General features: G+C 43.7%; 1 protein-coding gene across 1 annotated transcript in view; it reads left to right on the top strand.

Annotated features, from left to right (window-relative positions):
* ptprsa (protein tyrosine phosphatase receptor type Sa) overlaps positions 1–27044 on the top strand; it is a 454642-nt gene that overhangs the window by 182609 nt on the left and 244989 nt on the right. Inside the window, 1 exon segment of the mRNA XM_071342488.1 lies at positions 26341–26519. Coding sequence (XP_071198589.1) covers positions 26423–26519 — 97 coding nt within the window. The 5' untranslated portion in view covers positions 26341–26422.

The following is a 27044-nucleotide window of genomic DNA, read 5'->3' as shown; positions in this document are numbered from 1 at the left end:
GGTGTGTGTTTGTGTGTGTGTGTGTTGGGGTGTGTGTTTTGGAATGTGTGAGCTTTCTCTCTCTCCTTTTTTCTCTGTCCATCATTCTTTCTGTCTGTCTCTGTGTGTATTATTTGTAATACGTTTTATTCTAAATGTATGAGTGGTTAGATTAAGGGTTTTTAGAAGTGTAAGTCGTTAGTCTTTTAGGCCTAAACGAGGCAGGGATGGATTGTGTTGGCCCATGCTGTGAAGGAATGCTGTGTGGTATAAAAGCCAGCCATTTAAGAGCTTTATCAGCTCCATGAACCCTCAACTCTGACTCCGCTCAGAAACCCCCCAGTTGGCGACAGAGAAACCAGGGAGTTTGGTCTCACGGGAGAGTTAAATTAACTGGGACTTTGAGAGTCACAGGGTAGCGGCATGTGTGTGTGTTGGGATGTGTGTGTGTTGAGATATGTGTGTTGGGATGTTTGTGTTGGGATTTGTGTGTGTTGGGATGTGTGTGTTAGGGTGTGTGTGTGTGTGTGTGTTGGGATGTGTGTGTGTTGGCATGCGTGTGTTGGGATGTGTGTGTGTTGGGATGTGTGTGTTGGGATATGTGTGTGTGTGTGTTGGGATATGTGTGTGTGTGTGTCTACAGTCCTTGGTGTACATGTGCGTGTATGCATGTCATTGTGTGTGTGTATGTGCGTGCGTGCATGTATGATTCCACTACTGTTTGTGTGTATGTATCCATGTGCATATGTGAGTGAGTATGCCTGCATTTGTGTGTTGGACCCTGTATAGCTTTCTGGGGAACACTGGCGATCTTTATGACTCCTCAATCACGTGGTCATGTCCGACCCATCCCTGAACCCTCCAACCCCCACCTCGCCAGTCCCTGCTCTTGTAATGTAGGAATACATTAACCCAGGCCAGGCATTGGTCGCCCACCCAGGAACCTTAACCCCCTGACTCGCCAGTCCATACCCGGCATCCCAACAAGTCAAGTCACACTCGGGTCATGTGACTTTCTCTCACTCACTCTACCCCTCCACACACGCTAGTTCAGAGTCAGAGCTTTCCAGAAGTCTCCCTACTTTATTCCTGACTCCCACGTCGGCCATTTTAGATTTCATCAACAACTCAAAAAGAGGGGATATCCAGGGAGTCAGCTAAATACTACAAGTCAAGGCAGTGACAGAGTGACATGCTACATTTAGTCTTATTCGTCTTGGTTTGACCTTAGCTAGACTAGGGAGGCCGAGGTCACTTGTTTTCCCTGGATGGGGGGGGGGGGGGGGAGAAGGGGATGGGGGGAGGAAATAGAGGAGTAGTAGGTGTCAGCCACTACTGACCCACTTGCAACGGTCCAAGGCACTGCATCTCAGTGCAAGAGGCGTCACTACAGTCCCTGGTTCGAATCCAGACTGTATCACATCCGGCCGTGATTGGGAGTCCCATAGGGCGGTGCACAATTGGCCCAGTGTCGTCCAGGGTTTGGCCGTCATTGTAAAATAAAAATGTGTTCTTAACTGACTTGCCTAGTTAAATATTTAAAAAATAATAATAATAATAAAATAGTGACCCATCTGTCTCTGGTCTTTTATAGAGCCTCGCTGGAGGCAGGAGACAACGAGGACTACCCCCACCCTCTAATTCTGACAGGCTGTGTCCCAAATGGCATCCCATGCCTTATATAGTGCACAACTATTAACCAGAGCCCTATGAGCCCTGGTAGAAATTAGGGCACTATATAGGGAGTAGGGACGATCATTTGGGATGCTGTCCGTCTGTCTGTCTGTATACAATAAGCACTATTCATCGCCATTACAGTTGCTGCTGTTAATAACGGATTACCCATTGTCGTGCTTACTTCTCCAGGTAAGCTATAGCGTGCTAGCACCAGAGTGATCTGAAGCCGGGAGAATCAACAAACGATTACTTCCTGGGAATAGCTTAACTAGTGGGTAAGAATATGCCACTCTCCCATTGGTCTAAGTATAATTGCATGTTGAGTCTCTCTGGCTATAGCACGCGTTGGTATTGCATGGATATGGGCAAGCGGCTGTAGTGCAATCCTATCATGCTGATACTGTAGAGACAGATGAGTGTAGTAAAATATCATAAACATAGAAACTTTATTGTCTGCTCGGAGATGGGGAAATTGACCTTGGCCGTACCTCACAAGTCACTTACGTCACAAGACTTGAATGTAATGTTTTTACGCTGCTGCTACTCACTGTTTATTATCTATGCACAGTCACTTTACCCCTACCTACATGTACATATTACATCAATTACCTTGACTAACCTGTACCCCCACACATTGACTCGGTATCAGCACCCCCTGTATATATATAGTCTCATTATTTATATCTTATTGTTACTTTTTTTTAAACTTTAGTTTATTTAGTAAATATTTTCTCAACTCTTATTTTTCTTAAAACTGCTTTGTTGGTTAAGGGCTTTTCACGGTAAAAACGTGAAACGGTAAGCGTTTCACGGTAAGATCTACACCTGTTGTATTCGGCGCAGTTAAGGGCTTGTAAGTAAGCGTTTCACGGTAAGATCTACACCTGTTGTATTCGGCGCATACATTTTGATTTGATTTGATCATATTCACTGTGTTGCTCCTTGATAATCTCGCCCAGGGTGAGTTACTGAGTGGTGCTCAGGCAAATCGCTGATCATTTGACCCAAATTGGTGGCAGATTGGTATGATTCACTTCTTTCAATTCATTTCCCTGAAAGAGGGAGTGTGAAGAGATGGATGTCCTTGATGAACGAGTATTTATCAGAAGAGCACGTCTGTGTGGTGTCTCTCTCTCTCTCTCTCTCACACACACACACACACACACACACACACACACACACACACACACACACACACACACACACACACACACACACACACACACACACACACACACACACACACACACACACACACACACACACACACACACACACACACACACACACACACAACCAACCCTGGTCCCATTCAGAGAAACTGAAAAGGAAGGAGAGAATATAAGTCGCTCTGGATAAGAGCGTCTGCTAAATGACTTAAATGTAAATGTAAATAAAAGGATTTTTGATATTGGATGTCAGAAAGCTGCCGGGTAGAAATTCATCCTTTCATCAATTTAATAGTGTAAATAATGCTAAAATACTCAAAATTCATGTAAAAAATCGAAGAAAAACATTTGTGTTTGATTGAGCTTGCCTTGCTTAATGGACCAAAAGAATACTCCCGAAACTGCAAAGCCCGCCCATCAGGGACAGCTGGCAGGCTTGAGCAAACTTTCAAAGTATTTGTAATATTTCAAATAGTATTTGAACCCAGGTCTGTAAATGTAAATCTGAATAAATGGACACATGCATCTGTATTCACTGACCCCACCAGTGGAGGCTGCTGATGGCTCATAGTAATGGCTGGAATGGAGTCAATGGAGTGGTATGAAACATGTGGTTTCCATGTGGTTGATATCATTACATTGACTCCATTCCATTGACTCCATTCCAGCCATTACTATGAGCCGTCCTCCCCTCAGCAGTCTCCTCTGGTCCCCACTCGGCCCGGGCCGGCTGACACACTGCCATCACAGGAGCCGGTGAATAAAGGAGGAGCTGGGCTGGAATACTAATGAACCAGGAAAGCAGGGATGCTGCTGTAACTGTCAGTTGAAGTGACTGGCACTGTAATTGTGTCCCTCTGATAGGACCAACCGAACACACGCACTCGCACGATCACATGCATAAACATGTATACACACACATATAAACGTGTGCGCACACACTCACATACCACACACACACACACACAAAAACACACACACACACACACACCCCGTGCGTCCTGTAATTGTCCTGTCTTTTAGGATTTATTTATACATCTCAACCAACCCCTATCCTCATACCGTTATTTGGAGTATTCAAATTCTTACCAAGGTGTGTGTGTGTAACGCTTTCTTAATTCCTCCCTCACACCAATTACTCCTACACCTCCCCCTTTTACCACAATATTCTTCTGCCTTCCATCTGTTTTTATCCACCTCCATCCCTCGTTCACTCCATCTCCACCTCCATCCCCCGTTCTCTCCATCTCCATCCCTCATTCTCTCCATCTCCACCTCCATCCCTCGTTTTCTCCACCTCCATCCCTCATTCTCTCCATCTCCACCTCCATCCTCCGTTCTCTCCACCTCCATCCCTCATTCTCTCCATCTTCACCTCCATCCCTCATTCTCTCCATCTCCACCTCCATCCCTCGTTTTCTCCATCTCCACCGCCTTCCATCTGTTTCTCTCCATCTCCAACGCCATCACTTGTTCTCTCCATCTCGTTCTCACCTTCCATCTGTTTCTCTCCATATGCACCACCATCCCTAACAGTCCTGTTGCCCTCTTGGGCGGCTTTCACTTTGAGACTCACTCTGATTCCTGTCTGTCTGTCTGTCTGTCTGTCAGTACTGGCGGATGGCCAGTTCTTGACGTCACCCCTTTTGTCAAGGACTAATGTGTCCCTGTACCCCTGCCTCCTGTCGTGACCGCTGCGGTGTGATGTAATTAAATGCTACCCATTTATAATGTGTCCTTCCTGGCTCTGCCGCCCACCAAGGTGATGCTTGTCAGAGATGGCCGACGACCTCTGCCCTTTGTTAAGCTTGTAGGGTGGGGCGACTGGTTGGGAGAAAGCAGAACAGGCGAAGTGATTCTCTCTCTCTCTCTCTCTCTCTCTCTCTCTCTCTCTCTCTCTCTCTCTCTCTCTCTCTCTCTCTCTCTCTCTCTCTCTCTCTCTCTCTCTCTCTCTCTCTCTCTCTCTCTCTCTCTCTCTCTCTCTCTCTCTCTCTCTCTCTCTCTCTCTCTCTCTCCTCCCCCTCTCTCTCTCTCTCTCTCCCTCTGCGGCCCACCAGGCCCATAATAGCAGGGTCAGTCAGAGAGACAGATAGTGTACCCTCTGCAGTAGACAAAGTGGGCTGTAATAATGCCTACATTTAGGGGTCAGCTCTAAACAATTCCGCGCTGTCACTCTCCGCAGACCTTGTGTGCTCAACCTTACAGATGCTATGTTAAGCGGTGACAAAATAGGTTCTAGCACTTAATTCAGGAATATAACAACTGTGTTGTACAGCCCGGCTTTTTGCAGGTTGAAGTTTTATTAATCGCTTTTTGAGGTCTTGTCAGTTAAAAACAAACATACACTCAAACTGGACAGTTTGATCTCAATCTATTCATTCAAAGACTCAATCATGGACATTCTTACTGACAGTTGTGGCTGCTTTGCGTGATGTATTGTTGTCTCTACCTTCTTGCCCTTCGTGCTGTTGTCTGTGCCCAATAATGTTTGTACCATGTTTTGTGTTGCTACCATGTTGTGTTGCTACCATGTTGTTGTCATGTTGTGTTGCTATCATGCTGTGGTGTCATGTGTTGCTGCCTTCCTATGTTGTTGTCTTAGGTCTGTCTTTATGTAGTGTTGTGTTGTCTCTCTTGTCGGGATGTGTGTTATGTCCTATGTATATATGTTTTTTTAAATGTATTTTTAATGTTTAATCCCAGCCCCTGTCCCCACAGGAGGTATTTTGCCATTTGGTTGGCCGTCATTGTAAATAATAATTTATTCTTAACTGACTTGCCTAGTTAAATAAATGTTAAATAAAACAAAATAAAAATTATCACAAAAATTATCATAATAATCACTATAATTTTCGATTTTGATCATTTTTGTAAACATTTAATGCATTATGTGGGTTGAATGCTGTAACACAAAATAAAACAAAAGTCCCATTACTGCTTATCACTTATTAACCATTATTTATTCATATTGCTTTAATAAAATATTTCAGCTGTTGTGTATATTACATCTTGTTTTATTTGATTATCTTATTATTTCATTCCAAGTCATCATTTCATCTCTATAGAGCTGCTGACTATCCTGCCTGACAAAATCACTATTTTAGTAGTTCTTCTAAGTAAATAAGGCATACTTTTATGACTGCTGAATACCAACTATCAATCACTTAGATCATGTATTTCCAGGTAGAGAAACCTCGCAAAGCAACTGCTCTCTATCCCTCTCAAAGTGCATGTGTGTCTCTTCTCCCTGTCCGTGTCTGCCCCACACTAGAGAGGAAGAGACAAGCGAGAGGTTTCTCTGTGCAAAATAAGCCCAATGCGTTTCTAAGGGCTTATTTTGGATCTAAGCTTGTCGCCTGCCTCCCTGCCTTTGGGACAACGACTCCCATTGTTAGGCAGAAACATGAGCATCTCCTCATTATATACACATCTATGCCCTCTGGACAGTAGGCGCGCAATGTATTATGGTCATTGTAGTTAATTACCATGTTTTCTGCACGAAACTATGTAGAATATTGGCTTGTTGGAAACTACAACTCCCAACTACATTGCACAGTTCGGGCTTGAAATTATTTATCTCTAGAGAAACAGAAATAAACCCAAATTAAATGGATTTCAAATAATTTAACCGATGTTGGTCAAATAGCTGTTTGATTAACCAAAATGTTTTGGTTTTTAAATCAGCACTAAACAGGTATATGTGGGCTACACATGGTATATACTGTCCAATGAAATGCTTACTTGCAGGTTCCTTCTGGACAATGCAACAACAATAAGAAATAACACAAGACAAGAATACGAACATAAAGGTCATGTCTCAGTAGAATATACTATTTTTTTGGCATAAGTATAATACAGGAAGACAATTTATAGTGCAATATTTACACGTGTGTTTGGGAAGGGGGGGATTGTGGGGGCAAATGTTTAAACTCTGCAGTATTTAGCAATCATAATAAGAGTCTGGTAGCAGCAGTTGTGATGTGTGTGTAACATGAATGTTTAAACATTTGTTACTCCAGTTTCTTGCTTTACTATGTATTTATGAGCGACTGTCAGCCATTTTGTCTCCTCCCTCACTCTGAGGGGAAGTGTTTTTATAGTCTCAACAACAGTGGATCTCTTTTGCCTGCCAATGCCGGCAGGCAAGCTCAAGAAGAAAAGCCTTAACTCCTGATGAAAGACCAATGCCCGAGGGGTTGCTGGGAGTTTGGCCCTGGTTGGCTCAGGGTGTCAGCCGTCGCTTCCGGCTGTCTGACCGCCGTCTCTTTGGAGCAACCTGACTTAGAGCAAAGGCTCATGGGAAAGCTCCTCCGGGAGAGAGGGTTGTTGTCAGGCCTGTGTATTGGGTATCTTTTAATGTGGTCACTGGAGTCCGTCTGTAGCTCTCTACCTTCCTCCACCGTGGGCTCCAACTGCAGACGTCCACATGCTTCCCATCCCAAACAGTTCAGAACAGTTGGTGCATATATTATGACAATATTTTGTGACGTTTTTGTTAGTTTTGGCCTTCGTCAAGAGTTTTGTTTGTGCACACAACATTTTTTTCTCGTGGAAAGCCGAAGTTTGAAATACATCCCTTCTTTGGTGATTGGTCAACAGTAGGGGTTCTTCAATTAAGTGTTTGTTGTCATTCAACACTTTTTCATGCACATTTTTTTACTTGAGAACTACTGCACCAAACATCCTAGTTAGATGTAAAATTGCGCGACTGAGATCTCCCCTGCAAAAACATCAAAATTAATGTTCGATTTCTTGAGTTTTCTTAGATTAATTCGGGCTATTTATAGTCAAATATATTGGCTAAATCAAATCAAATGTTATCGGTCACATACACATGGTTAGCAGATGTTATTGCGAGTGTAGTGAAATACTTATGCTTCTAGAACAGTACAGCAGTATCTAACAGGTAATGTCTAACAAATTCCACAACAAAACCTAATATCTAACAAATTCCACAACAAAACCTAATATCTAACAAATTCCACAACAAAACCTAATATCTAACAAATTCCACAACAAAACCTAATATCTAAAGAATTTCTCAACAAAATCTAATATCCAACAAATTCCACAACAAAACCTAATATCTAACAATTTCACAACAAAACCTAATATCTAACAATTTCCACAACAAAACCTAATATCTAACAATTTCACAACAAAACCTAATATCTAACAATTTCACAACAAAACCTAATAACTAACAAATTCCACAACAAAACCTAATATCTAACATATTCCACAACAAAACCTAATATCTAACAATTTCACAACAAAACCTAATATCTAACAATTTCACAACAAAACCTAATATCCAACAAATTCCACAACAAAACCTAATATCTAACAAATTCCACAACAAAACCTAATATCCAACAAATTCCACAACAAAACTTAATACACACAATCTAGTAAAGGAATGGGATAAGAATATATAAGTATAACATGTATGGATGAGCAGTGACAGAACGGCTAAGATGCAATAGGTAGTAAATAATAGATAGTGAAGGATACAGTATACAGTATATACATATGAGATGAGTAATGCGAGATATGTAAACATTCTTAAAGTGGCAATAAAGTGACTAGTGTTCCATTTATTAAAGTGGCCAATGATATCAAGTCTATAGGTAGGCAGCCTGATGGCCTTGAGATAGAAGCTGTTTTTCAATCTCTCTCTCCCAGCTTAAATGCACCTGTACTGACCTCTCCTTCTGGATGGAAGCAAGGTGAACAGGCAGTGGATCGGGTGGTTATTGCCCTTTATTATCTTTTTGGCCTTCCTGTGACATCGGGTGCTGTAAGTGTCCTGGAGGGCAGGTAGTTTGCCACCGGTGATACGTTGTGCAGACCGCACCACCCTCTGGAGAGCCCTGCTGTTGTGGACGGTACAGTTGCCGTACCAGGCGGTGATACAGCGCGACAGGATGCTCTCAATTGTGCACCTGTAAAAGTTAGTGAGGGTTTTCGGTGACAAGCCACATTTTTTCAGCCTCCTGAGGTTGAAGAGGCGCTGTTGCGCCTTCTTCACGACACTGTCTGTGTGCGTGGACCATTTAAATTTATCAGTGATATGTACACCGAGGAACTTAAAACTTTCCACCTTCTCCACTGCTGTCTCGTCGATGTGGTTAGAGGGGTGCTCCCTTTGCTGTTTCCTGAAGTCCACGATCATCTCTTTTGTTTTGCTGACATTGAGTGAGAGGTTATTTTCCTGACACCACACTCCTAGGGCCCTCACCTCTTCCTTGTAGCCTGTCTCATCGTTGTTGGTAATCAAGCCTACCACTGTAGTGTCGTCTGCAAACTTGATGATTGAGTTGGACAGTTGTTGGTGAACAGGGAGTATAGGAGGGCGCTGAGAATGCACCCTTGTGGGGCCCCAGTGTTGAGGATCAGCGGGGTGGAGATGTTGTTTTCTACCTCCACCACCAGGACCCAGTTGCACAGGGTGGGGTCGAGACCCAGGATCTCAAGCTTAATGATGAGTTTGGACGGTACTATGGTGTTGAATGCTGAGCTGTAGTCAATGAACAGCATTCTTACATAGGTATTCCTCTTGTCCAGATGGGATAGGGCAGTGTGCAGTGTGATGGCGATTGCATCGTCTGTGGACCTATTGGGGCGGTAGCAAATTGGAGTGGGTCTAGGGTGACAGGTAGGGTGGAGGTGAAATGATCCTTGACTAGTCTCTCAAAGCACTTCATGATGACAGAAGTGAGTGCTACAGGGCGATATTCATTTAGTTCAGTTACCTTAGCTTTCTTTGGAACAGGAACAATGTTGGCCATCTTGAAGCATGTGGGGACAGCAGACTGGGATAGGGAGAGATTGAATATGTCCGTAAACACACCAGCCAGCTGGTCTGAGCATCCTCTGAGGATGCAACTAGGGATGCCATCTAGGCCGGCAGCCTTGTGAGGGTTAACACGTTTAAATGTTTTACTCACGTCGGCCACGGAGAAAGAGAGCCCACAGTCTTTGTTAGCGGGCTGCGTGGGTGGCACTGTATTGTCCTCAAAGCGTGCAAAGAAGTTGTTTCATTTGTCTGGAAGCAAGAAGTCGATGTCCACGACAGGGCTGGTTTTCTTTTTGTAATCCGTGATTGTCTGTAGAACCTGCCACATAAGTCTCGTGTTTGAGCCGTTGAAATGCGACTCCGCTTTGTCTCTATACTGACGCTTTGCTTGTTTGATTGCCTTACGGCGGGAATAACTTGAATTGGATAGACCTAAGCATGGGTGCTTCCTCTTTTAGTTTCTGCCTTTAGTAGGGGAGCAACAAGATGGAGTCACGGTTGGACATTCCAAAAGGAGGGCGGGTTAGGGCCTTGTATGCATCGCGGAAGTTAGAGTAGCAATGGTCAAGCGTGTTACTCACTCGTGTACTGCATTCGATATGCTGTTAGAATTTAGGTAGCCTTGTTCTCAAATTAGCTTTGTTAAAATCCCCAGCTTCAATAAATGCAGCCTCAGGATATGGTTTCCAGTTTGCATAAAGTCCAGTGAAGTTCCTTGGAGGCCTTCTTGGTATCCGCTTGCGGGGGGATATATACACGGCTGTGACGATAACCGAGGAGAGTTCTCTTGGGAGATAATACGGTCGGCATATGATTGTGAGGAATTCTAAGTCAGGTGAACAAAAGTTATTGTATGTTGTTACAGTTACACCATGAGTTGTTAATTATGAAACATACACCCCCGCCCTTCATCTTACCAGAGAGATGTTTATTCCTGTCGGCGCGATGCACTGAAAATCCCATTGGCTGTACGGACTCCGACAGCATGTCCCCAGCTAGCCATGTTTCCGTGAAACAGAGTATGTTACAATCCCGGATATCTCTTTGGAAAGCCCTGACTTCGTCTACTTTGTTAACTAGGGACTAGCAAGTAATATACTCGGAAGTGGTGGGTGGTGTGTGTGCATCCGAAGCATCACTAGAAGACCACTCTGGCACCCTCTCTTCCGGCGGCATTGTTTTGGGTCGGCCTCTGGAATCAGTTCAAATGCCCTGCGAGGTGCAGACAAAGGATCCACTTTGGGAAGTGGTATTCCTGGTCGTAGTGCTGGTTGTGCTGGTAAGTTGACGTCTCTCTGATATCCAATAGTTCTTCCCGGCTGTATGTAATAACACTTAAGGTTTTTGGGCTAACAATGTAAGAAATAATACCTAAAAAAAACATAAAACTGCACAGTTTACAAAGGACGAGAAGCGAAGCTGCCATCTCTATCGGCGCCATCATGCTACGGTGTCTCAAGATGGAGAAACAGTACCATTGCGAATGTATTTTCAAGCGAAGGTCAAAGGTATGCGAGCGCACTCGTTCGGTTCGCCTAAGTGAGTTCGGCTAGGCGCCAGCAGAACCGAAACATGCGGAAGCCTTAAGGCTGTGTCTGGTCAATGGCTAGGCTATAGTGTGGGATCACATGCTAGCGCTAGTGGCTAATGCTACAGCATACTACAAGGATAGAAAACCAATACAGCTTCATAGCTGTAGTGTCGGCACTCACCTATCCTTACACTACAATACTGACTGTACATCACTCTGGAGAATAGCATCTTCTACATGTAAATACTGGCCTGTTTTAAAGAGGTACACTGTGTTTATGAACTCTGCGCAGTGCACATTACAAAGAACTAGTCAGTCAAAGGTAATGGATGGAGAGCAGCAAATGAGTTACGACGGGGGAGAAAAAATGAGTTACGACGGGGGAAACAAAATGAGTTACGACGGGGGAGAAAAAATGAGTTACAACGGGGGAGAAAAAATGAGTTACGACGGGGGAGAAAAAATGAGTTACGACGGGGGAGAAAAAATGAGTTACGACGGGGGAGAAAAAATGAGTTACGACGGGGGAGAAAAAATGAGTTACGACGGGGGAGAAAAAATGAGTTACGACGGGGGAGAAAAAATGAGTTACGACGGGGGAGAAAAAATTTGTTACGACGGGGGAGAAAAAATGAGTTACGACGGTGGGAGAAAAAATGAGTTACGACGGGGGAGAAAAAATGAGGAGAGAGAGGAAGAGAGACCACACAGACGTGCTCTTCTGATGAATACATCGTTCATCAAGGACATTCATCTCTTCACACTCCCTTTTTCAGGGACAGCATTGACCCCTGAAATCAATAAGGATAGCATTTCTAGACTCTAAAATAGATATTTGTCTAAGGCAGTCTCTAGTTCACTCACACACACACACACACACACACACACACACACACACACACACACACACACACACACACACACGTGTTATTATGAATAAGCCAGTGTGTCCTTGGTTACATGCGCCACATTCATCGGATAAAGACTCCTAAGCTCTGGAGGTAAATGCTAGTGACAAAGCTCACGCACTGAAAAGACGATATTGAGAACGAGCGTCACTCTTTACAACGCGCTTTCATTGTTAACATAAACAGGAATGAGCGGATGCTAGATTTGAAGGAATGCTGTAAAAAAAAAAAAAAAGAGTGCATTGTTACACTTGCTAAGAATTATCCCTGTAGTCAAACATGTTAGAAAAGCATCAATCCAGTTTCAAGTGATTCTCATCTTTAAACTATTGCATAACTGCATAACTTCTAGGAAATGTTTTGTCATTAAATTGACCTTTTTTGTCTGTGAATCAGTATGTGCTATTTATTCATTCCTAGGTTCCAAATTCACTATTGAATTCAGTGGTTCGGTAGATTAGCCTAAATAGCTCTTGTATTGTGCCGTTAAGTGGCCCTGTCACACATTACGTCCCATTTGGAGTAATCAACAGGGTATTTTTCCACGCCTCGTTGCATTTGTTTGCATCACTTCACTTAATGGTTGAAAATGTATCTTAAATACGTCCCACGGCTAGAAACTCGTTGCAAGTTCTGAAAATCACAGTTTTTCTTCCTTTTAATCCTACCCTGTGATGTCACAGAGAAGCATTTTCTAGGACCTTTCTTCTTCTCTTTTTTAACCACGGATAATAGAAACGTGCTGTTTTCACATATGCAGACAGTGGTATGGCGCTAGAGTTAATGAATATAACGTTGAAAAGTGGCAGAATTGCCCTGTCACGTGCTCCCTCTCCGGCCTCTAGGTCACCAGGCTGCTCGTTATGGCGCACACCTGTCACCATCGTTATGCGCATCAGCGCCTCATGACACTCACCTGGAATCCATCACCTCCTTGATTTCCTTCCCTTTATATGTCACTCCCTGTCACGATCGTCGTAATGATGAGACCAAGGCGCAGCGTACATAGAGTTCCACATCATTTTAATAAAGAGAAACTCACTAAACAAAACAATAAAGAACAAACGAAACGTGAAGCTACTGGAGTGCACAAAGGCAACTTACTGTAGACAAGATCCCACAACTAACAATGGGGAAAATGGCTATCTAAATATGATCCCCAATCAGAGACAACGATAAACAGCTGTCTCTGATTGGGAACCATATCAGGCCAACATAGACATACAAACACCTAGATGACCCACCCTAGTCACTATCACGCCCCAACCAACACAGAGAACAACAGCTTACTATGGTCAGGTTGTGACACTCCCTTTGATTCCTTCCCCAGGCGTCATTGTTTCTGTTTCAGTTTCATGTCTGTGCGGTGTTAATGTTTCTTGTTTTGTATTATGGTTGAATTTATTTATTCAATTATTCACTCCCTGAACTTGCTCCCCGACTCCCAGCACACACGTTACAGAATGACGCCTCACCAAAGGGAAGCATCAGGGAGTTTTTTTGTGTTGGAGGTGATGTCAGGTCCGAGTGTCAGAACTGGAGCTACCTGGGAGGCCTCAGCCGGTTTGTCGGATTCTCATGCCTCGGCGGGTTCGAACGCACCAGTGAGGGGATACTGTCACGTATGCTCTCTCTTCAGCGCTCTAGGTTGTCATGCTCCCGGGCTTCAGCCAGATCGACAGGTTCCCGCGCCTTAGCAGAGGTGACCGGTCTGCTCCTGATCCCCGGGATCGTCATTTTGGTTGGCGTCCTCAGGCTGGAGCTGCGCGTCGGGGAGGGGGTACTGTCACGTGTGCTCCCTCTCCGGCATCTATGTCACCAGGCTGCTTGTTATGGGGCACATCTGTCATCATCGTTACGCACACCAGCACGTCATCAGATTCACCTGGACTCCATCACCTCCCTGATTACCTTCCCTATATTTCACTCCCTTTGGTATTATGGCTTAATTTATTTATTAAATGATTCACTCCCTGAACTTGCTTCCCGACGTCCAGTCACACGTCACATGCCCTTTAATATGAATTCACTCATTTGTAAATCGCTCTGGATTAGAGCTTCTGCGAAATGACTAAAATGTGAACATGTAAAACGTTTTATATCTGGCAGAGGGTGGGAATTAGCTGATGCTGTCTATCCAGTATGCTTGTGTTTGCCTTGATAGAGTGGCGTTCGTGAGGTAGTCTAGTCTAGACTCTGAGTTCTTGCGAGAAGGGAGAAAGAGAGAGAGATGGGACAAACTGGTAGTACTTTAGCCCTGAGTGATTTATCAAAGGGCTAGTGGAAACAAGGGATTGTCTGCGGTTTTGTCTTTAGACCTGTGGCACTCAAGCATAGCAGATATTTATCACTCTGTGGAGCCATTTAGGACCACTGTCAAGTCCACAGCATCACAGCCTGTTGCTAGGTGGTAGCATCACAGCCTGTTGCTAAGTGTCAGCACTGGCCACCATTTCCTGTGTTGATTGATACAATTGGTTGAACACTTTAGGCCCACTTCCTGCTTGTTTTCCAGTGACCCTGACGTTTCATAACAGTCACTACTAGCTGTCTGTTCAACCACAGGTCTGTATCTCCTACTACCGAACTTCATAACCATACAGTAGACTTACTAAAGACACACACACACACACACACAAGCATTATGCTGGCCTCCACAAAGTGTAGACCCATCTCAGAGTCTCTCAGACTCCCCATCATGGCAGGTCCATCTTCTGCTTAACACAACACTCTCTGTTACCCCAATACGCTCTCCTTCTCTCGCTTATGTTTCTAGCTTCAACAGTACAGTAATACCTTACAATACAAAACAATACACACAAATTCACAAAATAAAAATAATGGAATTAAGAAATATAGAACTTTAGAACGAGCAATGTCAGAGGCTGGAATATAAATCTATATGGACAGTATATGATGGTGTGTATAGACATTGTGGACAGTATATGATGGTGTGTATAGACGTTATGGACAGTATATAATGGTGTGTATAGACGTTATGGACAGTCTATGATGGTGTGTATAGACGTTATGGACAGTATATGATGGTGTGTATAGACGTTATGGACAGTATATGATGGTGTGTATAGACGTTATGGACTGTATATGATGGTGTGTATAGACGTTATGGACAGTATATGATGGTGTGTATAGACGTTATGGACAGTATATGATGGTGTGTATAGACGTTATGGACAGTATATGCATAGAAAAGGTGTGTACAGCGGTAGTTATATAGGATGAACATTGACTAGACTACACTATATACATATGAAGTGGGTAAAACAGTATCTAAACATTATTCAAGTGACCAGTGTTCAATGACTCTATGTACAAAGGACAGCAGTCTCTAAGGTGCAGGGTAGAGTACCAGGTGGTAGCCGGCTAGTAACAGTGACTAAAGTTCAGGGCAGAGCACTGGGCGGAGGCCGGCTAGTTTTTGACTATTTTATAGTCTGATGGCCTGGAGATAGAAGCTGTCTCTTGGTCCCAGCTTGGATGCACCTGTACTGTCTGCATACTGTATTGTACACACTCTCTCTCTCTCTGTCTCTCTGTCTCTCTGTCTCTCTCTCTCTCTCTCTCTCTCTCTCTCTCTCTCTCTCTCTCTCTCTCTCTCTCTCTCTCTCTCTCTCTCTCACTGTCTGTTTCTCGCTCTCTCTCTCTGTCTCTCAATTCAATTCAATTCAAGGGGCTTTATTGGCATGGGAAACATGTGTTAACATTGCCAAAGCAAGTGAGGTAGATATTATACAAAAGTGAAATAAACAATACAAATTAACAGTAAACATTACACATACAGAAGTTTCAAAACAATAAAGACATTACAAATGTTATATTATATATATACAGTGTTGTAACAATGTACAAATGGTTAAAGCACACAAGTTAAAATAAATAAGCATAAATATGGGTTGTATTTCCCCCTCTCTCTCTCTCTCTCTCTGTCTCTCTCGCTCTGTGTCTCTGTCTCTCTCTCTCTCACAGTCTGTTTCTCACTCTCTCTGTCTCTCTCTGTCTCTCTCTGTCTCTCTGTCTCTGTCTCTGTCTCTCTTTCTTTCTCTCTCTCTCTCTCTCTCTCTCTCTCTCTCTCTCTCTCTCTCTCTCTCTCTCTCTCTCTCTCTCTCTCTCTCTCTCTCTCTCTCTCTCTCTCTCTCTCTCTCTCTCTCACTCTCTCTCTCTCACTGTCTCTCACTGTCTCTGTCTCTGTCTCTCTCTCTCTCTCTCTCTCTCTCTCTCTCTCAATTCAATTCAATTCAATTCAAGGGGCTTTATTGGCATGGGAAACATGTGTTAACATTGCCAAAGCAAGTGAGGTAGATAATATACAAAAGTGAAATAAACAATAAAAATTAACAGTAAACATTACACATACAGAAGTTTCAAAGCAATAAAGACATTACAAATGTCATATTATATATATACAGTGTTGTAGCAATGTATAAATGGTTAAAGCACACAAGTTAAAATAAATAAACATAAATATGGGTTGTATTTACAATGGTGTTTGTTCTTCACTGGTTGCCCTTTTCTTGTGGCAACAGGTCACAAATCTTGCTGCTGTGATGGCACACTGTGGAATTTCACCCAGTAGATATGGGAGTTTATCAAAATTGGATTTGTTTTCGAATTCTTTGTGGATCTGTGTAATCTGAGGGAAATATGTCTCTCTAATATGGTCATACATTGGGCAGGAGGTTAGGAAGTGCAGCTCAGTTTCCACCTCATTTTGTGGGCAGTGAGCACATAGCCTGTCTTCTCTTGAGAGCCATGTCTGCCTACGGCGGCCTTTCTCAATAGCAAGGCTATGCTCACTGAGTCTGTACATAGTCAAAGCTTTCCTTAAGTTTGGGTCAGTCACAGTGGTCAGGTATTCTGCCACTGTGTACTCTCTGTTTAGGGCCAAATAGCATTCTAGTTTGCTCTGTTTGTTTGTTAATTCTTTCCAATGTGTCAAGTAATTATCTTTTTGTTTTCTCATGATTTGGTTGGGTCTAATTGTGCTGTTGTCCTGGGGCTCTGTGGGGTGTGTTTGTGAACAGAGCCCCAGGACCAGCTTGCTTAGGGGACTCTTCTCCAGGTTCATCTCTCTGTAGGTGATTGCTTTGTTATGGAAGGTTTGGGAATCGCTTCCTTTTAGGTGGTTGTAGAATTTAACGGCTCTTTTCTGGATTTTGATAATTAGTGGGTATCGGCCTAATTCTGCTCTGCATGCATTATTTGGTGTTCTACGTTGTACACGGAGGATATTTTTGCAGAATTCTGCATGCAGAGTCTCAATTTGGTGTTTGTCCCATTTTGTGAAATCTTGGTTGGTGAGCGGACCCCAGACCTCACAACCATAAAGGGCAATGGGCTCTATGACTGATTCAAGTATTTTTAGCCAGATCCTAATTGGTATGTTGAAATTTATGTTCCTTTTGATGGCATAGAATGCCCTTCTTGCCTTGTCTCTCAGATCGTTCACAGCTTTGTGGAAGTTACCTGTGGTGCTGAGGTTTAGGCCGAGGTATGTATAGTTTTTTGTGTGCTCTAGGGCAACGGTGTCTAGATGGAATTTGTGGTCCTGGCGACTGGACCTTTTTTGGAACACCATTATTTTGGTCTTACTGAGATTTACTGTCAGGGCCCAGGTCTGACAGAATCTGTGCAGAAGATCTAGGTGCTGCTGTAGGCCCTCCTTGGTTGGTGACAGAAGCACCAGATCATCAGCAAACAGTAGACATTTGACTTCGGATTCTAGTAGGGTGAGGCCAGGTGCTGCAGACTGTTCTAATGCCCTCGCCAATTCGTTGATATATATGTTGAAGAGGGTGGGGCTTAAGCTGCATCCCTGTCTCACCCCACGACCCTGTGTGAAGAAATGTGTGTGTTTTTTGCCAATTTTAACCGCACACTTGTTGTTTGTGTACATGGATTTTATAATGTCGTATGTTTTTCCCCCAACACCACTTTCCATCAATTTGTATAGCAGACCCTCATGCCAAATTGAGTCGAAGGCTTTTTTGAAATCAACAAAGCATGAGAAGACTTTGCCTTTGTTTTGGTTTGTTTGGTTGTCAATTAGGGTGTGTAGGGTGAATACATGGTCTGTTGTACGGTAATTTGGTAAAAAGCCAATTTGACATTTGCTCAGTACATTGTTTTCATTGAGGAAATGTACGAGTCTGCTGTTAATGATAATGCAGAGTATTTTCCCAAGGTTACTGTTGACGCATATTCCACGGTAGTTATTGGGGTCAAATTTGTCTCCACTTTTGTGGATTGGGGTGATCAGTCCTTGGTTCCAAATATTGGGGAAGATGCCAGAGCTAAGGACGATGTTAAAGAGTTTTAGTATAGCCAATTGGAATTTGTTGTCTGTATATTTGATCATTTCATTAAGGATACCATCAACACCACAGGCCTTTTTGGGTTGGAGGGTTTTTATTTTGTCCTGTAACTCGTTCAAGGTAATTGGAGAATCCAGTGGGTTCTGGTAGTCTTTAATAGTTGATTCAAGGATTTGTATTTGATCATGTATATGTTTTTGCTCTTTATTCTTTGTTATAGAGCCAAAAAGATTGGAGAAGTGGTTTACCCATACATCTCCATTTTGGATAGATAATTCTTCGTGTTGTTGTTTGTTTAGTGTTTTCCAATTCTCCCAGAAGTGGTTAGAGTCTATGGATTCTTCAATTACATTGAGCTGATTTCTGACGTGCTGTTCCTTCTTTTTCCGTAGTGTATTTCTGTATTGTTTTAGTGATTCACCATAGTGAAGGCGTAGACTCAGGTTTTCCGGGTCTCTATGTTTTTGGTTGGACAGGTTTCTCAATTTATTTCTTAGATTTTTGCATTCGTCATCAAACCATTTGTCATTGTTGTTCATTTTCTTCGGTTTTCTATTTGAGATTTTTAGGTTTGATAGGGAAGCTGAGAGGTCAAATATACTGTTAAGATTTTCTACTGCCAAGTTTACACCTTCACTATTGCAGTGGAACGTTTTACCCAGGAAGTTGTCTAAAAGGGATTGAATTTGCTGTTGTCTAATTGTTTTTTGGTAGATTTCCAAACTGCATTCCTTCCATCTATAGCATTTCTTAATGTTACTCAGTTCCTTTGGCTTTGATGCCTCGTGATTGAGTATTGCTCTGTTCAAGTAGACTGTGATTTTGCTGTGGTCTGATAGGGGTGTCAGTGGGCTGACTGTGAACGCTCTGAGAGACTCTGGGTTGAGGTCAGTGATAAAGTAGTCTACAGTGCTACTGCCAAGAGATGAGCTATAGGTGAACCTACCATAGGAGTCCCCTCGAAGCCTACCATTGACTATGTACATACCCAGCGTGCGACAGAGCTGCAGGAGTTGTGACCCGTTTTTGTTGGTTATGTTGTCATAGTTGTGCCTAGGGGGGCATATGGGGGAGGGAATGCTGTCACCTCCAGGTAGGTGTTTGTCCCCCTGTGTGCTGAGGGTGTCAGGTTCTTGTCCAGTTCTGGCATTTAGGTCGCCACAGACTAATACATGTCCCTGGGCCTGGAAATGATTGATTTCCTCATTCAGGATGGAGAAGCTGTCTTCATTAAAGTATGGGGATTCTAGTGGGGGGATATAGGTAGCACACAGGAGGACATTTTTCTCTGTTAAGATAATTTCCTTTTGAATTTCTAGCCAAATGTAAAATGTTCCTGTTTTGATTAGTTTAATGGAGTGAGTTAGGTCTGCTCTATACCAAATTAGCATTCCCCCTGAGTCCCTTCCCTGTTTCACACCTGGTAGTTTGGTGGATGGGACTACCAGTTCTCTGTAACCTAGAGGGCAACCAGTGGGTCCGTCTCCTCTGTACCAGGTTTCTTGCAGGATGACAATGTCTGCATTACCGATTTCTTTGGTGAAGTCCGGGTTCCTGCTCTTTAGGCCAAAGGCAGATGACCTCAGGCCTTGGATATTCCAGGATGATATAGTGAAGGCTTTTTGTTCCATAAAGTGTCCAATGTTGTTGGCCGTGTGGTTTGGCCTCAGGCCAGTAAGTGTGAGCAGAGCCTGCTGAGCATCTGGTACATGCCGTTGGCTTGGGCGAGTGTAAGAGTGGGGGTTGGGCCTGTTTGCCCGCTCACTGCCTGGGCGTATGTGTGACTTCCATGTTGATGCCCTCTTTGCGGGGGTGGGGTGCATGGGGTGGGCAGGAGTGGCATAGGTCTGATCTGAGGGGGCCTAAATTGGGTGTGGGCATGGTTGATGTGGGGGGGGTGTGTAGGTCCAGGGGGGGGTCTTGGAGGGTGTCTCGCTGGTCTTGGTGGGGTGTCTATTGATCTGTTGCTCCTGTGTGAAGTGTTGGGGCTGCGTTTGAGAGCGATGTCCTTTAGAGTCCGGGCAAAGGTGGGCACTGCTGCCTTGTAGAGGTGGACCTGGTCATAGAGGCTGTTCAAGTCCAGGGTGGAGTGGTGGGCCAGAAAAACATTTGGTTTTGAGGCACAGTCACGGGAGATGCTTGCGTTTACCCGCTGTATTGTAGCAGGGTGGAAGTCTTTTCGTGGTAGCAGGGTGGAGATAACCACTTGTGCGTTGGGGAAAGTAGAAGAAGCTTTTTCGATCACTCCCTTCAGTGCTGTGGCCACCCTTTCCTGCTGTGCTCTCAGGACACGTTTATATCTCTCTCTCTCTCTCTCTCTCTCTCTCTCTCTCTCTCTCTCTCTCTCTCTCTCTCTCTCTCTCTCTCTCTCTCTCTCTCTCTCAGTCTGTTTCTCGCTCTCTGTCTCTCTCTCTCTGTCTCTCTCTCTGTCTCTCTCTCTGTCTCTCTCACTCTCTCTCTCTCCCCGCTCATCTGGGAAAGGCATGTTTTTCTGGCCCCTTGGTCAAAGTTTTGTCTCATTAATGTTATTTATTTTTTTACATGTGTTTTTGTGTGTGTGTATACATGTGTGTCCTCGAGTGTATTTCCACGCTGTGCTTTGGCTCCTGCTCTCTTTCTGCATGCCTTGGTCCTCCCCTTCCTCTCTCTACCCATAATGCTCAGGACCAACATGTTAGCATCAATAATTCATAGATTAAGAGGCTCAGCCTTTCAGAGAGAGCAGGCCTGATTGCTACTGACTTCTCCAGAAACACCAGGAACACGGCGGCCATCTTGGCTTCCAAGGTGGTGTGAGGGAATGGGAGGTATTGAGAGACACAGAGGAGGGACAGTGAAACTGGGTCTAGTTAGGGAAAATATGTAGATCTGATATATGTGAGGAGTAAGGGTTGGTATTGGTCACGTGTGTGTATGTGTGTTAATGGGTCCTGGTTTCCCGTCGGCCAGAGGAAAAAGCAGGGCTAACAGCCTTCTGCAGCCGGTTACAAAGCTCAAGAATTCATTCAGGGACGAAGGACACAAGTTTGTCATACGTGCTAGCAATAAGCGCTCCTTTCTCAATAAAACATGATGCGCACAAGGACACGTTTATATTGTGAAACGACATAATTACTTTTAATCCCCGCAAAAAAACGTATTCTGTGCTTCTCAAGGATAAAGGGAAATGCTGTGAATTTTGAGCGTTAGCCGTTAACTAGCAATTAGCGGTTTCCCCTCCACCTGCGCTCGATGAAGCAGTTTACGGCGAGGTTTTATCAATCGATTGGCGTCCGTGTGAGCACCATCTGACTGAAGCAGTAGTCATCTCTCTTCCATCTCTAGGGGGAGGCTGTGGTGGGCGGAGGCTGTGGTGGGGGGAGGCTGTGGTGGGGGGAGGCTGTGGTGTGGCTGCTTTTAGCAGAGATCCTCCATCCCCCACCCACCTGGCCTCCTACTAGACAGATCCAGAAACAGTGGGATTCCTCCACTTCCTCCCACCGTTTACATCCAGAACAATGAGGCTGTCTCAGCAAACCATCCCCTTGACACTTCCACACTCCCTTTGTTTATCCTTCTCTTTCTCTCTCCATCCCTTTCTTCCAATGACATCACCTGAAGAAAGGAAAACAAAAACATAAGGCCGTTGTGTGTGTGTGTGTGTGTGTGTGTGTGTGTGTGTGTGTGTGTGTGTGTGTGTGTGTGTGTGTGTGTGTGTGTGTGTGTGTGTGTGTGTGTGTGTGTGTGTGTGTGTGTGTGTGTGTGTGTGTGTGTTCTGAGTGTGTGTGTTCTGAGTGTGTGTGTGTCCCTTTGTGTTGAGATGATGAGCTCAGGTTCTGACGGCCTATTGTTGTAGTAAAGGAGCTCTGCTGACTCCTCCCCAGAGTGTGTGCATGCTTGCTTGCTCGTGTGTGTCTGACAATGTGTGTGTGTGTATCTGTGTGTGTGTGTATGCGTGTGTGTGTGTGTGTGCATGCATGCGCCTGTGTGTGTGGATGGGCGGTTAGGTGAGTGGAGACTTGGCAGGCGGTGTGGCGTGGTGTCTGTGGTGATGGGTTACACTGAAAGGTAAAGCTGCGAGAGACGGCCTGACTGAAGGTGTGTGTTGCAAAACAATCCTCCCTGTAGCTACGTACACGTGGAATAGACAAATCAGGGTTGTCCCAATGGAAGTGGAACACTGATGATTTTGATTGGCATGTGATGCATACAGATGTAGGATCTTAATTTGAGTCAGTTTGCTACAGCAGGAAAATAATCCTGCAGCAACAGGAAATGTTAAGGGAAAATCTAGTCTGAAATTTGCAAGTGGAAATTACAAACTTCAGAAGCCTTTTTAAACCTCAAATATGCTACAAGCTTTACATGTCATGCATTGCATTTTGTGGGCAGTGTGCACATAGACTGTCTTCTCTTGAGAGCCAGGTCTGCCTACGGCGGCCTTTCTCAATAGCAAGGCTATGCTCATTGAGTCTGTACATAGTCAAAGCGTTCCTTAAGTTTGGGTCAGTCACAGTGGTCAGGTATTCTGCCACTGTGTATTCTCTGTTTAGGGCCAAATAGCATTCTATTTTGCTCTGTTTTTTTGTTAATTCTTTCCAATGTATCATGTAATTATCTTTTTGTTTTCTCATGATTTGGTTGGGTCTAATTGTGTTGCTGTCCTGGGGCTCTGTGGGGTCTGTTTGTGTTTGTGAACAGAGCCCCAGGACCAGCTTGCTTAGGTGACTCTTTGTTATGGAAGGTTTGTGAATCGCTTCCTTTTAGGTGGTTGTAGAATTTAACGGCTCTTTTCTGGATTTTGATCATTTGCGGGTATCGGCCTAATTCTGCTCTGCATGCATTATTTGGTGTTTTACGTTGTACAGGGGATATTTTCTCAGAATTCTCCATGCGGAGTCTCAATTTGGTGTTTGTCCCATTTTGTGAATTCTTGGTTGGTGAGTGGACCCCAGACCTCACAACCATAAAGGGCAATGGGTTCAAGTATTTTTAGCGAGATCCTAATTGGTATGTTAATTTTTATGTTCCTTTTGATGGCATAGAATGCCCTTCTTGTCTTGTCTCTCAGCTCGTTCCCAGCTTTGTGGAAGTGACCTGTGGTGCTGATGTTTAGTCCGAGGTAGGTATAGTTTTTTGTGTGCTCTAGGGCAACGGACCTTCTTTGGAACACCATTATTTTTGTCTTACTGAGATTTATTGTCAGGGCCCAGGTCTGACAGAATCTGTGCAGAAGATCTGGGTGCTGCTGTAGGCCCTCCTTGGTTGGTGACAGAAGCACCAGATCATCAGCAAACAACAGACATTTGACTTCAGATTCTAGTAGGGTGAGGCCGGGTGCGGCAGACTGTTCTCGGTACATCGCCAATTCGTTGATATATATATATGTTGAAGAGGGTGGGGCTTAAGCTGCATCCCTGTCTCATCCCATGGCCCTGTGGGAAGAAATGTGTGTGGTCTTTGCCCATTTTATCCACACACTTGTTTGTGTACATGGATTTGATAATTTCGTATGTTTTTCCAACACCACTTTCCATCAATTTGCATAGCAGACTCTCATTCCAAATTGATTCAAAAGCTTTTTGGAAATCAACAAATTATGAGAAGACATTGCCTTTGTTTTGGTTTGTTTGTCAATTAGGATGTGCAGGGTGAATACGTGATGTGTCTTACGGTAATTTGGTAGAAAGCCAATTTTACATTTGATCAGTACATTGTTTTCACTGAGGAAATGAACTAGTCTGCTGTTAATGATAATGCTGAGGATTTTCCCAAGGTTGCTGTTGACTTATCCCACGGTAGTTATTGGGTTAAAATTTGTCTCCACTTTTGTGGATTGGGGTGATAAGTCCTTGGTTCCAAAAATTGGGGAAGATGCCAGAGCTAAGGATGATTTTAAAGAGTTTAAGTATAGCCAATTAGAATTTGTGGTCTGTATAGTTTATCATTTCATTGAGGATACCATCAACACCAGAGGCCTTTTTGAGTTGGAGGATTTGTATTTTGTCCTGTAGTTCATTTAATATATTTGGAGAATCCAGTGGGTTCTGGTAGTCTTTAATAGTTGATTCTAAGATTTGTATTTGATCATGTATATTTTTTTGCTGTTTGTGCTTTGTTATAGGGCCAAAAAGATTGGAGAAGTGGTTTACCCATACATTTCCGTTTTGGATAGATAACTCTTCGTCTTGTTAATTTTCTCCGGTTTTCTGTTAGATTTTTTTTTAGATTTGATAGGGAAGCTGAGAGGTTAAATATACTGTTTTGGTTTTCTACTGCCAAGTTTACACCTTCACTATTACAGTGGAACGTTTTGTCCAGGAAGTTGTCTATATAGGTTTGAATTTGTGTTTGCCTCATTATTTTTGGTAGGTTTCCACACTAATTTCCTTCCATCTATAGTATTTCTTAATATTATTCAGTTCCTTTGGCTTTGATGCCTCATGATTGAATATTGTTCTCTGTTCTCTTTTTTCCCCTCCTCTTTTAATTAGTATCTTTTAAGTGTGTGTAACTGTGCTCGGGTGTTCGACGTGGCATACATATTAACGGGTGCCCACTCACAGGGCCCTGCCGCCATGCAAACACAGGGGCTGCGTCCCAAATGACATCCTAGTCTCTTTAAATTGCACTACAATTGACCGGGGCCCATTGCTGCCTGAAATATCTCTGGGTACCCCCGTAATTACTCAATGTGCCGATGAGCAAATAATGAACAGATCGAGAGATTAAAGCCCGAAACTAATTATGAGACATGAAAAGCAGTTGATTAGGATAGGTATGAGACCAGCCGTTGTGAGAGTCCCTTCTTGGTCCATGTGACGCTGGTGTGAAGAGATGCTTCTTGTTATGAACAGTGTCCATATGAGCCTTGTGGACCAGCTAGCACACATCTTTTATTTTATTATTTATTTCACCTTTATTTAATCAGGTAGGCCAGTTGAGAACAAGTTCTCATTTACAACTGTGACCTGGCCAAGATAAAGCAAAGCAGTGCGACACAAACAACAACACAGAGTTACACATGGAATAAACAAACGTACAGTCAATAACACAATAGGAAAAAAAGTATATTTACAGTGTGTGCTAATGGTGTGAGGAGGTAAGGCAATAAATAGGCCATAGCGGCGAAGTAATTACAATTCAGCAAAATAACACTGGAGTGATAGATGTACAGATGTTGATGTGCAAGTAGAAATACTGGTGTGCAAAAGAGCAAAAAAGTAAATAAAAACAATATGGGGATGAGGTAGGTAGATTGGTTGGGCTATTTATTGTTATTGTTATTGACTTGTTTATTGTTTACTCCATGTGTAACTCTGTGTTGTCTGTTCACACTGCTATGCTTTATCTTGGCCAGGTCGCAGTTGCAAATGAGAACTTGTTCTCAACTAGCCTACCTGGTTAAATAAAGGTGAAATAAAAATAAAAAATAAAAAATATTTACAGATGGGCTGTGGACAGCTGCAGTGATCGGTTAGCTGCTCAGATAGCTGATGTTTAAAGTTAGTGAGGGAGATATAAGTCTCCAACTTCAGCGATTTTTGCAATTCATTCCAGTCATTGGCAGCAGAGAACTGGAAGGAAAGGCTGCCAAAGTAGGTGTTGGCTTTGGGGATGACCAGTGAGATATACCTGCTGGAGCGCGTGCTACGGGTGGGTGTTGTTATCGTGACCAGTGAGCTGAGATCTAATGTGAAAACGTGTGGTGTGGCAATGTGCGCTGAACAACGTGCACAATGGTGACCTTCGTTGAGGCAGAAGACATTTTGAACAGTGAAGAGTAGTGTGTTGTATTTGACTGGGATGTGTTGTGACAGCTGTTGAAACAGACTCACTTTTAAAATATTTTAATGCAGAATTGGTGATATCCTCTCATCTCCTCCTTTCCTCTCTTCCCCTCCTCCCTCCTCTTCCTCACTTCCCCTCCTCCTCTCTTCCTCTCCTCCTTTCTTCCTCCCGGCAGAGACATCCTGTTTGAAGACCACAGCCTTCTCTTCGTGGGGCCTCGGCACTCCAGCCAGGTCAAAGGTCGCCCCCGGAGCAAGATGGCCGCCGGCGTTCCACCCTGCCTCTGTCTGCCGGCCCTGCTGCCCCTCAGCACTCTGTTGCTCTGTATGCTGCTTACTGGCTTCCATGCCTTATGTGAGTGCCACTATAATACGTGTGTGTGTGTGTGTGTGTGTGTGTGTGTGTGTGTGTGTGTGTGTGTGTGTGTGTGTGTGTGTGTGTGTGTGTGTGTGTGTGTGTGTGTGTGTGTGTGTGTGTGTGTGTGTGTGTGTGTGTGTGTGTGTGTGTTGTATGTATGTATTGATCCATGCTAAACCATGCTGTACTGAGCCAGCCTGAGCCAGCACAATTGACCTTATATATGAATGTCTCATTTTTTTTCAGTTCAAATGTACTTTGTGTTTTGCTGTGTATTACCTATTTTCTGAATTTGTGTTTACTTTGTGACCTATTTAATATTTTATTCAATTTTATTTTATGTCACATAGTACACTATATATACAGAAGTATGTGGACACCCCTTCAAATGAGAGGATTCGGCTAGGTGTATGGGTGTATTGAATCGGTGTAAGGTGTATAGAATCGAGCACACAGCCATGCAGTCTCCATAGGAAAACATTTACATTTACATTTAAGTCATTTAGCAGACGCTCTTATCCA

This window comes from Salvelinus alpinus, chromosome 15 (assembly GCF_045679555.1).
Source record: "Salvelinus alpinus chromosome 15, SLU_Salpinus.1, whole genome shotgun sequence".
Taxonomy (NCBI): Eukaryota; Metazoa; Chordata; class Actinopteri; order Salmoniformes; family Salmonidae; genus Salvelinus; species Salvelinus alpinus.
The sequence above is the reverse complement of the archived record's forward strand: the minus strand, read 5'-3'. Positions and strand labels throughout refer to the sequence as shown.